The sequence below is a fragment of the Apteryx rowi genome, unplaced genomic scaffold (assembly GCF_003343035.1).
Source record: "Apteryx rowi isolate R43461 unplaced genomic scaffold, aptRow1 scaffold_292, whole genome shotgun sequence".
NCBI classification, from domain to species: Eukaryota; Metazoa; Chordata; class Aves; order Apterygiformes; family Apterygidae; genus Apteryx; species Apteryx rowi.
This window is the reverse complement of record NW_020449330.1, coordinates 449,686-466,661: the sequence shown is the minus strand read 5'-3', so window position 1 is coordinate 466,661 and position 16,976 is coordinate 449,686. Positions and strand designations below refer to the sequence as shown.

General features: G+C 35.4%; 1 protein-coding gene across 11 annotated transcripts in view; it reads right to left on the bottom strand.

The window, feature by feature from the left end:
- The window catches only part of ATM (ATM serine/threonine kinase), an 82,593-nt gene that overhangs the window by 17,531 nt on the left and 48,086 nt on the right, over positions 1-16,976 (bottom strand). For all 11 annotated transcript variants that reach the window (XR_003254117.1, XR_003254119.1, XR_003254118.1 and 8 more), the window contains 11 exons: positions 15,466-15,553; positions 14,945-15,100; positions 13,862-13,970; positions 12,983-13,071; positions 12,785-12,887; positions 11,557-11,705; positions 9,906-10,010; positions 9,263-9,382; positions 7,376-7,610; positions 5,337-5,504; positions 842-961 (listed from right to left, as the gene is read on the bottom strand). Coding sequence is in view for 8 of the 11 variants with exons in the window: in XM_026069347.1 (XP_025925132.1) it covers positions 842-961; positions 5,337-5,504; positions 7,376-7,610; positions 9,263-9,382; positions 9,906-10,010; positions 11,557-11,705; positions 12,785-12,887; positions 12,983-13,071; positions 13,862-13,970; positions 14,945-15,100; positions 15,466-15,553 (1,442 nt within the window). In the remaining 3 variants the exon portion in view is untranslated. The remainder of the gene's footprint in view (positions 1-841; positions 962-5,336; positions 5,505-7,375; positions 7,611-9,262; positions 9,383-9,905; positions 10,011-11,556; positions 11,706-12,784; positions 12,888-12,982; positions 13,072-13,861; positions 13,971-14,944; positions 15,101-15,465; positions 15,554-16,976) is intronic.

Genomic DNA, 16,976 nt, shown 5'->3' with positions numbered 1-16,976 from the left:
ACCTATTGTACTGAATATTCTTGTAAGTTAATTTAATCCTAGAGGAGTGTTCAGTGTCAACAGTCAAAAATATCATACTTGAAACAGCTTTAACAACTGTACAGGAGTTTCCTACAGCTATCTACCTTTTAGAGTAACTGCACATGAAGTTTTTCAACAAGACAAAGATATTTTGCTTTAAAAAGCTTACATCATAAGACAATGAGAAAAAAATAGAAGACGGTTGATAAAGTGTCAAAAAGAGAAGGAAACTGTAAGTGAAAGTCACTGATTCAAATTATCAGAATGAAGAAGGTATGTAGAGAGTAACAGGAAAGGCAGAAGCAACTAGTGAAGATTCACAAATTAGCATGAAATAGAGAAAGACAGAGTAGACAAATATTATTAAAAATGCTTTTTCTACTGACCAAAAGTTAAAAAATGATTACAGTATTTTGAAACATTAGTACAAGGCCTTCTAGTACCTGAATATAGACTGTTACGAACAAAACTCCAATACTGACAACCCAATCAAGTGAATGACCTGTCCAGTAAGCACAGAAGGAAAGGATGGGGATGAGGAGGAGGAGGAAAGGGAACAGGACTAGTAGTCTTATCACTGAACTTCCAAGCCAAATATTACACAGAAGTTTCACTGTGAATTCTATAAAGCCATATACCACATATTTTATAAGATTATAGTATTATATAATATTATACAAGATTATCATATTTTTATAAGAATCCATATTTTCAATACAGAAAAATTAAGGACTGTATTATAAAGTTTCTTGACATTTTAATAAAGTATTTTAGCACAGCATTTATCTCAAAGACTGCACATTTCAAAGGCTTGCTGTACCTTTTCTAAGTATTTCTGCATGATGACTGTAGGGTTTTCCAAGCATGTTTCTGCTAACCAGGTCCCGCATAACCTCAGACACTCTGTATACATCAGTTTTAGATGAGGATCATTCTCAACCTTTGAGAAAGAATGTTTTGGAAAAAAAAAGAGGAAGGCATCAAATAAAAAGATATCTTTTACATATAAGGTAGGCAATTATAAACGTTTTTACTCCCACATATAATTTAATCACTTGGGTCTATTACACCTTCTGCATCTACAAAGTCATTTACTATCCACATTGATAGCAGTCAACAACCTTAAATCACTTTCTGTGTTTGACTAAAGAAGAGCATAAACTATTTTTAAATACTTGAGAGTTTGAACAATGAAAAATGCAATAAACTGATAAAATTTAATAAATATTACATAAATACACATCACATTTCCAGAATTGTTATTTCTAACATCCTCATTTAATTTGAAGTCCCACAGTGTACCCTGGAGGAAACATTCAGGTGTTGTGATAACTATCCAATGTGTAATCATTAAACTTTTAGGAGAGACCTCTAGATGGAAACTTGGTTAAAAGTGCTCTGAGAAGATGATGAAATGAGTTCCAAAGGATTTGCCCCAGGTAGAAGCTCAGCTTTAATTCTATAGTAGGACAAGTTTCCAAAATACTTTTAATATAGGGTCCATATTAAAGATGACCTGTTCTAGATGGCAACACTGACTGTGAAATATTGAAGGGTATCAAAGAGGCTGCAAGAACACAAATCCTCCTTATGTAGACACACTGGAATGTGAGGCTTGGACTAAATTTTTGGAGGCACTCATCAACTCTTTCATGGAACAATTATGGAAATCAAATGAGGAGCAAACAACTCTCAAATTTCTCCTAATGTGTATGGAGAACTTGACTGAAAGAACTACAAGTTTTTTGAAAAGTAATATTCCTTAACAATGTATATAGATTCAAAGCAAATGTTTATTACCTTCCAAAAAAGACTCAAAGAAAGCCATTATGGCTAAACAGAAAGGTAAGGAAGATGAAGTAAGTTTTACGTCATCTAGTAAACAGGCTGAAGTTGTGTCCAAGTGAAAAATAAAAACAAATTAAAAAGTCATGAAATATCCTGTCAAATGAAGAAAAAATCCCACCATTGAAATGTCCAAAAATCCCAAACAATTTTAAAAAGACACAGCAAATAATAAGAAAGCATTTTTTAAAAACTATTAGGAGCAGGTAGCCATTGGATGGCCTACTTGATAAAAAGACAATCAAGTTATAAAACAAATAGTGCTCTGAGAAGATAAAGACAGAGCAGAAAAAAGCTAAATTATTTGCAGTTGTTTTCAGTATGGATGAGTTTGAGTAGATTCTCACTAGAAAAACTTTCCTGATGGGGGATTCAAAGGTCTGTCTGTTAGATGTGTCAATAGCAAAGGCCATAGAACAAACTTACAAAATGAACAGTATCAACTCACCAGGACTAGACTGTATTTTTCCAAAAGGTCTACAGCAAGTCATAGATGAGATAACTGAACTACTAACAGAAGTAGAAAAGGTTTTGCTTAAAAATGCCTTAGTATCACAGGCCTGCCAGGTGGCATGCAAGAAGAATAATAAAGACAGTAGATGAATGAATATGAAGAAAAGACAGAACAACTTTTGTAAAAGAAAATCATAGAATCACAGAGAAGTCTACACTCAAAGGGACCACTGCAGATCATCCAGCACAACCTTCTGTTGAAGCAGGGCTTTAGATTTGGTTTTCCAGGACCCTGTCAGGCTGTTTTGAACTACTGTTTGCTAGCAAGTGAGATTCCACTTCTCTAGGCAACTTATTACAATGTTTAACTGCTCTCACTGTGAAGAATTTTTTTCTTGTATGGCATTTTCCCTGAAACAATTTGTACCCATTTTCTTTTGCCCTGTCACTGTGCATCTTTGTGAGTAGAGTTACCTACATCTTCTCTGTAACTACCCCTTTTAGGTATTGGAAGACTGTGATTAAATCCCCCTGAGCCTTCACTTCTCAAGGTTGAACACAGTTCTTACAACCTTTACTCCTGTGACAAGTTCTCCAAGCTTCTGATCATCTCAGTGGCCCTCCACTGGACCCTCTCCAATTTTTCAATGTCTCTCTTGAAATGGGGAACTGAAACGGGACACATTATCCCAGGTGTGGCCTAAAAAGTGCTGAGTAGAATGGAATAATCACAGCCTTTAATCTGCTGGCTATACTCTTGATGATGCAGCTCCAGACACAGTTTGCCTTCATTACTGCAAGGACACACTGTTGACTCATTTAACTTGCTGTCCACCAGGACTCCCACGTCGTTCTCAGCAAAGCTACACCCCAGCCAATCAGACCCCAGTCTGTATTGCTGCTCAAGATTATTCTACCCAGGGGAAGGATTTCCCACTGATCTCATGCAATTCCTTTTGGCACAATCTCCCAGGCTGTCAAGGTCTCTCTGAATGGCAGCTCTTCCCTCTGGTGTATCTACCTCTCCTCCCAGTTTGCTGTCAACTGCAAACTTGGTGAGGGTACATTCAGTCCTGGCATATAGATCTCTTATGAAGACAGTATCAGACCCCGTAAGGAATCCTGAGGAACTCCACTTGTGACTGGTTGCCAGGATGCCTTTGAGACATTAATCACCACCCTTTGAGCCTGTCAGTTTAGCCAGTTGTCAACCCATCTTGTGGTCTGTCTGTCCAGTCCATATCTTACCAGCTTGTCAACAAGGATACTGTGGGAGACTCAGTCAAATGCCTAGCTAAAAATCAAGGTAGATGACGTCCCTATATCTACTGATCAAACTAATTCATCGCAGAAGGCAATCAGGTCAGTCAAGCATGATTTACCCTTAGGAAAACTGTGTTAGCAGATTCCCAACCACCTTCTTGTCCTTCATGTGCCTGGAAATAGCTATGACGAAGACCTGATCCATAATTTTCCGAGAGACTAAAATGAGGCTGACTGCTCTGTAGTTTTTCAGAGCTTGCTTTTTGCCCTTTTTGTAAACGTATGTGTTTATCCTACTCCAGTCATTCAGGACTTCCCCTCAATCCATGTCAGCCAGCTCTCTCAGCACCCTTGATGCACTCCATTTCCCAACTCAATTGCATTTATTGGAAGAAGTCAACATAGGGATAAGGAAGAACCTGTCTGATCGAGTCTACTCCAACAGATTCCACTGGTCATTTGACATGGTTTCTCTACAAAAGGCTCTTGAAGAAACTAAGCTACAAGAAATAAAATGGATGGTTCTTGAAAGGATAAAGAACTAATTAGAAGATAGGCAACAGAAGGAGAAATAAATGGGCCAGTTTTGACAGTGGACATAGGTCACCTGTGAAAAGACTCCACAGATCCAGTGATCTGTGCTGTTCGAAATATAATAATCTGGAAAAGGTGATGAGCAATGAAGAAAAAATCTGGTGATGATACTGAGTTATTCTTGTATTCTGAATTGGAGATGTGAAAGTAGCACTTCCTTTACATCAAGTGGTATAATCTTTCAGAAAATATACAAAAAGATCTGAGATAACTCAGATTCAGAGTTAACTGCTGAAGTGAAACTTGATGGATGAAAATCAAGAGGAAGTACTGGAGACAACTGCATAAATGATAAAACATTTCTCTCTTTGAGGTAAGATCCCATCTTCAGAAGAACAACATAAAACTYACAGCCCAGGGTATCTACAAATGGGGGAAGATTTACAGATGTGACACAGCATCTCTGAATCACATCTGTGTTCTTCGATACTGGACTAATTCAAGAGACAAAAAAACCCCAAGGTACAGTAAGGAATGCTCATCAGCCAAAAATTTGCCTGAAATTTCTGTATACTTTGTGATACAGCTTCACCCTCACTGAAATACAAGCCCCAACTCATACTTCCACTTTGCACAAGGATGCCCTACAGACATCAGGGAAATGTCTGCAATGGAGGAATGCTTCTTAGCATAAAATATATTACTGTCTCTCTATCTGTCATTAATCTTTTTACACAATAAGGAACAGAGATGAAAACCTTAATATTATTCTTCCTGTAATAAAAACATGTACACTATTACAGCTCCCAACATAGCATGCCTAAATAGACCTGCTCAGCCATTAGTTCATTTAACTATGGGTATAGTTCAAGACGACACACCTCTCTCTATGTAACAGCTTTGCTTAAAACAAATTACCTTTCAGCATCAAAGGAAATGATCTTTGATTTTAAAAAGCTATAAACTTGACAGTGGTGGCATTGAAGGTAAAATAATGAGTAATGAATTCTAACATCTGCCACCTTTACAGATTCACTTTGAAATCCCCCAGTAAATTTGCTAATACAGATTTTTTTGCTTTCAGCCATTTTTAGAATGCAAAATAAATTTATTAATATTACAGATAGCTTCTTCACTTTCTTCTGATGGAAAACTTGAAAGTTAGAATAGGATTTTAAATAATTTAATTCCTGTAAGTTAATACATTATATAACACATACCTGAAACCAATCTGCATCTAATTTCTTTATCAACCCTTTAAGAATATTCAGTGCAAGACTCTCTTCTTTTTTAGCCCAGAAAACTTCAGCCTCTTCTAGTTGCCATTCAGAAACCCCATATCCTGTTGGATTGCATTGTTTGATCTGAAACATAGCTCTTTCTGGAAGCTGAAAGTGAAAAAAAAGATCATCAACAATGCTTTAAGTCAAATCCACATATTTCACGGCAAGTTTTGTTTTTAAACTCCATCATTAATTTGCTCTATTTGTGCAGCATATTCAATTCAACCTATCCCATGCTAAGTATTATTTGGAGGAAAGAGATGAGGTAGTTTTTTCTGAAGTACTTGTGGGAAATTCTGGCTTGCAACAAAATTAGGCTACTGAACTGAACTTCACAACACCCAAATTAAGTATCAATATTTAACATTTTTAATTACTCAGGTTTAAGGTATAGAAATTCTACAGTCATCACCTACTATAATATTACTAAGCTAAAATTATAAATCCATTATTATTACGTCCAAAGAGACCTCAGCAAAAAAGAGAAAAATAGTGCTATCATACACTAATTTGTTTGCATGCCTCCCTCTTCACTCATATCATTGGTAACATTCTCAGTATTTTGTAATCTTCTATCATTACATGATAACACAAAGAACAAACTTTATTTTATAAAAATGTCAAAGATTGATGCTAAAGTGTGTTTTCAGAAGTTGTCCAACTAACAATCAAACCAATCAAAGTTTTAAATAAGCATTTTACACAAGATAAACAATTAAAATGTAAGAAAGCCTATAAATGAAAACAGAGTATTTCAACCAGTGGTCAGTATCACGATTCTGTCTGGCACCCTCTCCCTTCTACTGATGGCTGGTGTTAGCACCAAAGTGCAGGAAGGAAAAGCCATTAACTGCACAGAGTGCTTCCTTAACAGCTTGCCCACACCCAGACCCTTTAAGCTGTCAACTACTGATGTGCCAAAAGGAAAAGATTATCACCACACAGTCTGAGAGATGGATAAGGCGCCTCAAAAGCAGCATGTGGCCTGCAGTACTGAAGAGGCTGGAACAACAGCGTTTCAGAAACACACTGGACAAATCTTTCAGAACTTTCTCATCCTCCCAAAATACAGAGCCCCAACCTTAACCTTTTTCTGTAACTAAAAGTCAAACTGAAAAAATAAGAATTTCTATTTAAGCTCCTACAGGACACTCATCACTACAGTATTACTGGCTGGGTAGGCATGAGACAAAAAAAAGAATTAAGTAAATTTACCAAACAATTCTGAAGGCATTGAGTAAACCTCTCAAGGAAATCCAAGACAACTATTTTACTGATTTCATCATTATTCATGAAAATAGTTGCAAACATTCTGAAATCAAATTTTAACATACTTTCGCATATGTGAAATGTTAATCAACTTTCCAGGTAAAATGTTTGGCTGGAATTACTTCCTTCAGAGGTGCTAGGAAGATGGTGCTGCTCTACAATTCTGGTTGAGTTACTGCTCCTGATGCACTAGTTGGAACAAGGCAAGGCAAACTGGATCCTAAAAGGAGCTCTCAGCATCGGCAGCTGCAGGCATCACTGATAATTCCAAATCCTAATAGGTCATTTACAGAGGGATATTTGGTGCTTTGAGGATATAATCCCTTGAAGGCAACACCAAAGATACAGATACAAAGGAGTTCTTCCTGCAACTCTAAGCTGGAACATTAGAACAATCTTGTGCGAGTGACAGCTGGAAATATACCACTGTATCAAAATAAAGTGATAAAGCTATAAGAGCATTTTGTGGTAAAAAATCCAATTTAATATTATCTGCTTCATACAGAGACTTACAGTTATGAACAAAAATGAGAAAACATGCCCACAAATAGAAGTCATGAGCAAGTTCTACATAGCTTTAGTCTCCAAATAATTGATTCACTGAATAAACTTAGAATATGGTTAATCTTTAGCACTATTGAGAAATCAAGTTCTTTATAAACTCAAAACCTAAGCATCTGTTACTGATTTTTCCTAGAAATTGTTACCTGTGTATTTTTAGCAGTTCTTGCCAATTTAGAGAGCTCCACTAGATGCTTTGTGAGGATGTCTTTAATGCATTCTCTTTTGGTATTTTCATTCTCCTTTTCAAGCAAGATCTCCAAAATTACAGTGCGCAGTGCCATGATAGGTTCCTGGAAACGGAAGTCACTGTCCTTGAGAAGTTGGGACTGTCTCTGCCATTTCAGATACATACCATTCAGTTGTTGCGTTGTAGCAGATCTGCAGTTGTTACCAAAATGAAAAAATCTGTTATTAATTCTCACTAAATATTTGTGAAGTACAAGATGAGTAACAAAAGTATCCTAAAGCGGTAGTTCACAATCTACAGTTCAAAAACAAGACACAGTCCCTAAAAACCTGCAATGATTAATGTGCAGAATGAACTGGTAGACTTCCCTTTTTAACAAGCATGAGGATCAAGAGATCAACACTGGTAGGGCAAACAATTCCACTGTTATCATTCTTGATTAAATATAAAAAATTATAGCATTAAAAAACTATCAGCAAAGGGAATCACTTTCATAAGGCCACAGGGCTACACAAAATATTAGAGGACCAAGATACTTATTTAATTATATAGATCATGTTTTTATTCTATGTAAAGATTTAAATAAGAATAAAATACAAAAATGTGGCATTGTAGCTGTGTAGTTTCTCATTAGTATGTATGATTTTGTTATAAGGCTCATCAACTGCAAATAGCAAAGGCTGATAAAGTCCCAGATATGCTAAATGACTGCAGGATGACTATAAGCTATCCTACTGATACAACTATGACAGAAAAAATAACATGTTACAGCACTACAGAGACAAATACCTTCCTATGATTAACAAGCAATATTAAGAATTTAGCTACAATACAGATAGTAATTTTGGTCCATGTTGAAGAATTCAAACTGAAAGAGCTTTCAATAGATCTATGAGGAAGAACGAAGGGAATGGGAAACATTTTTAGAAAGGAAACTAGAAGAGGATGACTCAATTACTTTAGCAAAGCAAGGGCTAGGAGATCCGACTGCTGTCGTGGGGTAAGTCAGGGAACTCAAAGGAAAAAAATTATTTAAATTACAATACTCACGCAATACCAAATGATTAAAACTAGACCATGAGTAAATACAGTCTGGAAATAAAGAGGATCCGGATCCGCCTTCCCACAGTAGTAGTGGAGTCAAAATTCATAACACTTTTAAGACTGAGTATGAGATGCTTATGAATAACATTTTATGAGGTTGTTTTATTTGTGTGCTAGACTTGATTATCAAGAATCCTCGTCTAGGCTTTAAAAAGAAATTTTTGTATACTTGTCACACACATATGCCAACTTAAGTTGTTTTATTTTTTTCAACTATATGGGAAAGAACCTTTCTCTTGTTAGCTTTGTACAGTATCTTGCACAATACTGGAATTTCTGAAAAAAACAGTACTAACAGGAAATATTACTAATATTGATTCTTGATTTAGCAGTGACTTTGTAATACAGACAAATAAAGACATTGAATGTCTCATAGAACAGTTTAGAAAGCAAATGCACAGAAAACAGAACAAATTGGGAATTCAAGGTCAAAAAGAGCCCGGAATTATCAGTGTAAGTAGCCCTCTACCTCACTAACTTTTTTAGTGGAAGACGTTTAATGAAAAAAAGGCCAATATAATTGTAGAATCTGAACATTTGCTGAGAAGGTCTGGAGATAAAAATTATTCAAAGCTGGACATTTTAAAACTACAATTTTGGCACAATACCAAATTATTAAAACTAGACTGGTTTCAGGGTGTTATAAAGCAAAACAAAAAACTGTGACAGCAAGAAGTGAGAGAGATCTTGTCAGGCCTATGAACTGAAAAGGAGTATGAAATGAAGCTTAAACAAATACCTGGAGAATAGCTGTCCTATATTTTCCAACTCTCCAATTATCTGTAGTCTGCAGAGAGTTGGATATAATGAATACACAGACTCAAGACTGCCTTTGCACAGCTCTTCTACTTCCTTCACTCTATGGATTTAACAGAGAAATAGTAATTTTTTTAAATATCCACAAATAATTCCAAATACCCACAACAATTTCCATACAGTGAACAGAAATTAAGTAGCAAAACTATTCAGTTCAGAATTACTTTGTATTACTATTAAAGTTAAAAAAATTAAGTTTGTGAATAAATGAAAATATGGTAAGTGTATATAAACGCCAAAGCGTATGTGATAGCTGATCTAAAAAAGACTGTCAGCATTCAAATCTATATAAGCGAGCTGCCAAGAAAGGGATGCATACTACAGGAAATGTACCTCCTACTAACACAAAAATTGTAGATGCATAAAAGACAATATTAATTTAAAAAAAAATCTAGAAATGAAATTACAATCCAAAAGTAGTAATTTCATTCTGTGGATAAATCTTTATTTAAACACACAAAACCCTACAATTTTCTTGTATTCATTACTTGCGACTACAAACACAGAGACACACACACACACGTCGCCTCTCTAACAACAGAATATTCACACAGTTGCTTTTTTACCTGGCATCTTTAAGAATGTCATAGAAAGCAGAGAATTCCTTATCTCGTAAAGACTGAAGAGCATCATACAATGACTCATGGTACCCTGGTCCTCCTGTCTCCCTTCTTAAAAATAAAATAGAGTAAAATAAGAGGAAAATTGTATTTTTCTCCAAAGCAGTCAATTTTAGCTTTATGATAAATATTTTTATCAGTTTTTCTGTGGCTGGATGGATTGCTGCTTTGCATGAAGAAAAATAATAATGTAACCCTTTTAACTTAACAAATGTAAATCTAACTTAATGTTTTATAAAATCAAGCTGTTGTTTTAAAATAAAGAAAAAACAGTAATTATCAAAATGTTTGGAATACAGGAGAAATACATTCAAGGTTATAGCAAAAATATGACAAAAACAAATGTACAATAGTTATTAAAAGACATTTTAACAGTATTATGCTGAAAGATATGCATTATGTATGTATGTCTCTTCAGCTTAGAATCAGTTTTGTATATTTAACTTCAGAAATATTTTTTAAAAGGAGACAACAGAGAAAAAAACAGAGGACAAAAAATTAAAGTGTTTGAACTCATTTGCTGTATACATTCCTCCTATCCAGATTTCTCTTTCATGCCCTTTTCATTTTTCTTTCTTCTTCTCCTTGACCATTCTCTGTCCTGCCATCTTCTCTCTCTTTTCATCTTATATGTTGCTTTTTGCATCTCCTGTATTAAGTCTGAATATTCCATTTGCCTATGAAATTTTGTACACACAGCTACAACCTTAGAATAGCATGTCTCTACTCTAACCCCTAACCCAGGAACAACGAGAGTCCACCAGCTGACGTTTGTGCCGACCACGGCATGACATATGCTCTTAAACAGGATATTATGTCTGTGAAGTCCTCCAGGTGCTTCTAAACAACAGCTACCTTCAGACAGTGCAGCATAAGAGAATGTGACTGCACCGAGAGCCTGTCCTCTAGACACGTCTCTGTAGGAAGCCTATGAGAAAATCCTCCATCCTCCTGACTACTAAATATTACTGTAGAAGAAGCCACTGAATTACTCCATGATGTAACTTCTGCTTTTGCCAAAATGTAGTGAACCTATTCTATATATAAAATGTGTGATGATGCAGCTGTACTAGGAAGGGACAGATTTCACATTATATCCTGCCAGTCATATGAAATAACTAATGCCAGGTATACAATATTACACAAGAGAAAAGATTACTTCTTATGAGGGAGCAGCCATGAACCAAAACTGGTGTTTTCTTACTCAGTTCTTGATGACCTCTTATGGATTAACAAGTAATATTTTCCCCCATTTGCTTATGAATTAAACGTTAAAAGGTATCTATCCTTCATACTTAATTAGGTACATCTACTATCTGAGTCAAAAATGAAAAATTTCAGTTAGGAAGGGCATTTAAGAGAGAGTTATGAACAAACAAAAAGAAGAAATAAAAGCAGACAGCTTACCAGGATAATATAAACTGATACATATACAAACTAGACAGCTGTATGTGAAACAAACTGCTCTTCAATTCAATGGTTAAGATAAGGTAACTGATTTGCTTTATAGAAATTATATTCTAATATCTTCCTTTTGCCTGGAATTGAAACTGCTGTCTTTCACTTAAAGAACTAGGAAAAAAATAAGTTGGTTTACTTGGCCGAAGACATGTGGCCCCACTGCATATTCCTCCATGCTGCCTGGTAGCGTATTTCCTGCAGTTCTGCACACCATTCAGTGTTTTCATGTTCCAGTCCTTTTAAATATGTGGAAAGAGTATGGCAAAGCCCAAAATTCTGCAAAGCCTGTAATTCACAAAATTACTGAAAGTTGCTTTTCTTCCTTTAATAATATCAATTGTTTCTTTAAAAGTTTTTTTTTTTTTTTTAAGTTTGGTACCAAAGAAGCCTTTGCAGGTAAGGCAGAACTAAGGTTATTTCTAAATTCAGCAATATGTAAGATGAAAACTTTTTAGAAGACTGTTAACCACACTATTGATCACGGCAACCACAGAAGATGGTTTCCCTATTACTGGAGCTGGTATTCTTTAAAAAAAATTTCTGTGACGTGTTTGAAATGAGTTATCTGTTTACATTTCTCCATTCCATCACTCCTGGGGAGTAAGCCCAAACTGGTTTTACTTCTTAATGAACTGTTTGCCCTGGCAGGGGTTTGAAAATGTTTCCTGCAACTCTAAACTCCTCTCCATTTGAAGACCTTGGCGACCTTATAATCTTGATCACTTATTCAGCTAATGAGTGCAACCATTACGAAGGAGAAACACAATGAAAGTCAAACAGTGATACTAAACAATTTAGGGTAGGAAAAGTATCATAGGAAAATGAAATGAGGGGAAATACAGATATGCAGGGCACAGGACATTTACCCCTGCTATGTTGTTACAGAACTGGTGTAAACATTTTTAGATTACAAAAGGTGACATATTTTTAAGTGATCAAAATGAGACAACGTCAGTTCTATTTATTTATTTTATCTGAAATACTGCAGTTTCAGTAAGACAGTCACCATAATGTAGAGATTTAAAAAATTAGAAGGCAAAACATTACTTTTTACATCCTACAATTTAATGAGGTATCCAAATTCTAAATAAAATCAAATATATTTATTTTGAATTATTTCACAAAGTTGATGACCCAAGATGGGGATTATGGGTTAGAAGAGGACAAGAAATCTTAGTGGTTTCAGGATGAATCTTCATTTGTCTTATATTATACAGTTTGGCTGCCTATAATCACAGGGTACTGGACTTGATGTCCAAAGATACCTCTTTTAGTCCTAAATCAAGTTTGTAATTACTACAAATGTTTCTGATTATGATGGATATTGATTCCTACATTCAATTCCTATTACAGAAGAAAATTACCTCTATTATCCCTGCCTGGCGAGTGGATGGAGAGAGGCTCGCCTCAAGGTCATATGTTACAAGGGCTTTTCCCCATACTGCTTCATGCTCATATGTTCTTATCCTGTTGTAAGTTAAAAAGAAGCTTTCAATTTAAATTCCTTAATAATAAATGTAAGCAGTGATTTTAAAGAACATAAGAACATTAATAAATTATACCGTGCTAATGGCTGTAACATTCTTCCTCCACCACAGCCATAGAGACTGTCAGGTTCTCCTATACTTCTGTATATGTCCATGAGAAGGTCCTAGAACACACCATAACAAAGAAATACCTCTTTTGGAACCAGTTCAGCTCAGGTGTATATATAGGATACAGGTTTATAGATGCAGGTCCTTACACATAACATACTGTTAGTAGCGTTTAATTTTCCTTTATGCAACACCTGAACCTGCTATCATCACAGGAAGAAAAATGAAGTTCTGTAGTCTACCAAACTCTTTAGACTAACTATTTTTTCTACTAAAATATTAAAAAACAGCACTACCTCCTACACAGACTGGTCAAAAAAGCAAAATACAGTAGTACTGAACAAGTATCAGACATGCCAGCTGAGAAGTGTATTTTAAAAATAAGCGAACGCAGCTTTGGAAGAATGAACTACGGAAAGAAATAACTTAGGGCTACTGAATCAGATTTTATGTATTAAGTAGACTTCTAGGAGATTATATTACTAGGATTTTAATTATTACAGCTCGCTACACCAACTCACTTGCTCATTTTTAATGAATGTAACGTCTCTCTGACAAAACAAAAATTCCACTTGGCTGGCTATGATGATGAGGTCAGTTCTTTTGGGGAGCAAAGTCTGTTTTGCTATGTTTTACAATTTACCAGTCAATTACCATTTCAAGTGAACAAATAATCAATTTAACTTGCAATCAAGGCCACTGAGTTCACTCTCAAATAGAGCACAGGGAAAACCTTTAAACACAGTTTTTGAAGTTCAATCAGATCTGCTTTCAAGTCAAATGAAAACTACTATTGGAATTATATTAGAAAGGTTTGCTTTCAGATTATTAAACACACATATATACCTGTAAACTTATGCCAGTTTCTTCTTTACTTTTTTCATTCAAAATAGTAATAGTTGTTCTTTGACTTTCTTCCTCAAATGTCAAACTTTTAGCTGCTTTGAAAGAAGACCTACAAGAAGTGTTTGAACAGGTAAAGCTAACTGAAATTTCATACAAAGAACTAAGAAAATGCCGAAGCAACACTTAAAAAGTAAGGGGCACATAATACCACATGCAAGATCAGCCCTGTTATGTCTCCAGGCTATTCAAAATGGTCCTCTGCCAGCACAACAGAGCAGAGCAGTTGAACTGAGAATATATCAACGTCAAGGGATTTCATCAAGGATGTGGGTTTGGGGGGGAGGGGGGGAAGGCACAAACCTGTAATCTTCTTTATCTTTTATTAAATCAAACTGCTCAGGTGCTTTTGTGTATGCTTGAAGCAAAAATGCTCTCTTCTGGGAAAGGATGAAAAGAACTATACAATATCTGTGCTAACAACCATATTTTTCTTATATGCTCGCTGCCTTTGCGGCCAAAAAAAGCTATTAAGCTAGTTCTATATTTGGTTCTTCCTAGACCGGAAGACAAAGATAACTGTGCGTTACATAAGAAAGCTCTTTTTATATGGATCACTCCCTTCCACACTAAAGATTATGAAATGATGAAAGTTCAAACCGCATAATCCTGTTCATGATTCTGTAGTTTCTTTCTCCGCTTGCTTTATTTTTGGACATAATTTAACCATAACATACTAATAATTACTAGAATTAGAATCTGAAAAATGTTGCATTTAGAAAGTGATATTTAATACACTTTAATATCCAGAAGCCTTAGTTTTCACCAAGTTGCTCCAGGATACACACTACTGAGAACACATTCTGGTTAGCAATCAAAGTAACATGATTTTGAATTTGTCACAGGTAGCAAACTAGCAGGGTTGAAATCACTTTGAAGGTCTAGTAAAAATATTTTCACAGTCAGTGTGTGCAACTAAGCATTTTTAAAAAGTTTCCTTGACTTTTCCTGTAACAAACCACTACTGAGACACACATGATCCATTCTGATGAAATATCTAGCAACCGCATTCCTCAAGCCTTGTACCTTTGCTGCTGTTTGTCTCTATTTATCTTGTCTGCGTAGATTTCCGCATAGAGCAAGGCTGTGAAGTGAGCAGCACAAGACTGAGCCGCTATGGCAACCTCAAGGTAATTCAGATCTAGCCAGAAGCTGTCATCAAAAATTGTACCTGAAACAGACCTGATTAGGTAAAGATTTTAATATCGTTGTAATAGACCTTCTCTCTGACATTAAACAAAATAAATCCATTCTAACCATAAAATTAGCCTGCAAAAGGCTTTATTTTAAAACCCCAAATACCCATACCAATGTCATTTAAAGCCCATCAGACAAAAAATTTCTAGAAAACTCATTCAGCATAGTTAGAACCTTTTAAATGCTAGCCATATCAAGCCTATAATAAATAAAAGGTCACTACTATATCTTTATTCTTTTAACTGACATATTCTCTATGACATTTATCTTCCTTAATCCAGTGCATCGATAGATCTTAGGAGAACAGGCATAATTAAGTTAAAGCAACATTTTGGAAAGGTATAATTCACCTCTTTTGTCTTCTTAGGTAATCAACAACAGCAAGCATGGTTCGTCGAGATACTTTATCCAAACTTCTAAAAACATGGGCTTCTTGCTCTACGATGTGTATTTCAAAGGAGAGAACATTATGAGCATGTACCATAATATATCTGTTGACGAAAGGTCTGTCTTGTACTCAAAAGAGTAACTAACAACTTTCCTGGACAGCATTTCCAATATTAAATTAATAGTTCAACCAAAACCCCTTACTTCTATTTCCCCTGCTTATTTGAAATTAGTGACATAATAGTAGTTTATACTGCAGTTTTCTTTATCAAATTCTTTCTTCATTCACAATTTGCAGATGATATTTCTGTTTATGGAATTCAGAGATGATCCAACACTGTTGCACAAAACTCRGTAACAGAGCTCTTCTCTTATGCTCAAGCCATAGAAAGATATTCCAAAGCTGCAGAAATAATGATCAGTAGCTTTTATTTTAGATTTTATAGAGTGCATATGCTTATACAGAAAACAGTAGATACATGCACACTCTTAAAGAATTTATATGTCCATGTCTTGCTTCTTGGTTAAAAAAAATTCAAATGACTACAAATTGTATTCTGGTCATCTGGACAGTGTGGATTAATCTTCTCATTTTTCTGCACATTTTTAATTGATAAAAAGGAAGAAGCAGGAAACAGGGAAAGCATAAGCAAAGGTTTAATTACTACCATACTAAAACAAGACAGAGAACTAGAAATTTCCTCTACATAAACCAAAAACCTCATAACAAAGAAATATTTGGGCATCTAGTGTCTTCCAACAAATGGAAAACAAAGCTTACTTTCTGCTGTTTTCCAAGACTTACAGAGGGAACGGCAACTCCATCTTTGTAAGTCATAGTCCACATGCTTTACCTCAAATACATACAATGGGAACACCTGAGTCTACGTACCCAATGTACTATGACATTTTGCTCTCCAGGTCCATTCTCACTGCACTGCGCTACCTGCTAATATAGACTTAGCCTCTAATGGGCAGGGTGCATGCTGCTGACACCGTACAGTCAACGCCCCAAAGAGATTTCTACTTCCTCCTTCATAATTTGATCAGATGAATAACTTAAAATTTTTATCTGAATTATATTTGGGCACCAAAAAGTATCAATGAGTTGGGGAAAGAAAAAGGCACTGACCAAGAAAACCAGAAGAAAAGAATTATTCTTCAGGATTGAACTACAGATCAAATGACTAAAACAATAACTGTGCAGGCTGCCAGCATGCTGTTCATACTTGCTAACAAAAAGCATACACATTGTCTGATTTTTCACGCATATGCTTTTTCATGGCATCAGACAGAAATTCTAAACCCTAAGAAGAAATAACTGAACATGTATTTTGAAAAGACTAATTCAACAAAAAATTACAGATCTTCTACAAACAGAGGCAATAGAGTCATGGTTCTGGCCAGACTGACATGCACTAAGTCCAGAATATTCTTCATTTTTATATTTTGGTGTGTCTGATTCTTGTCAAGC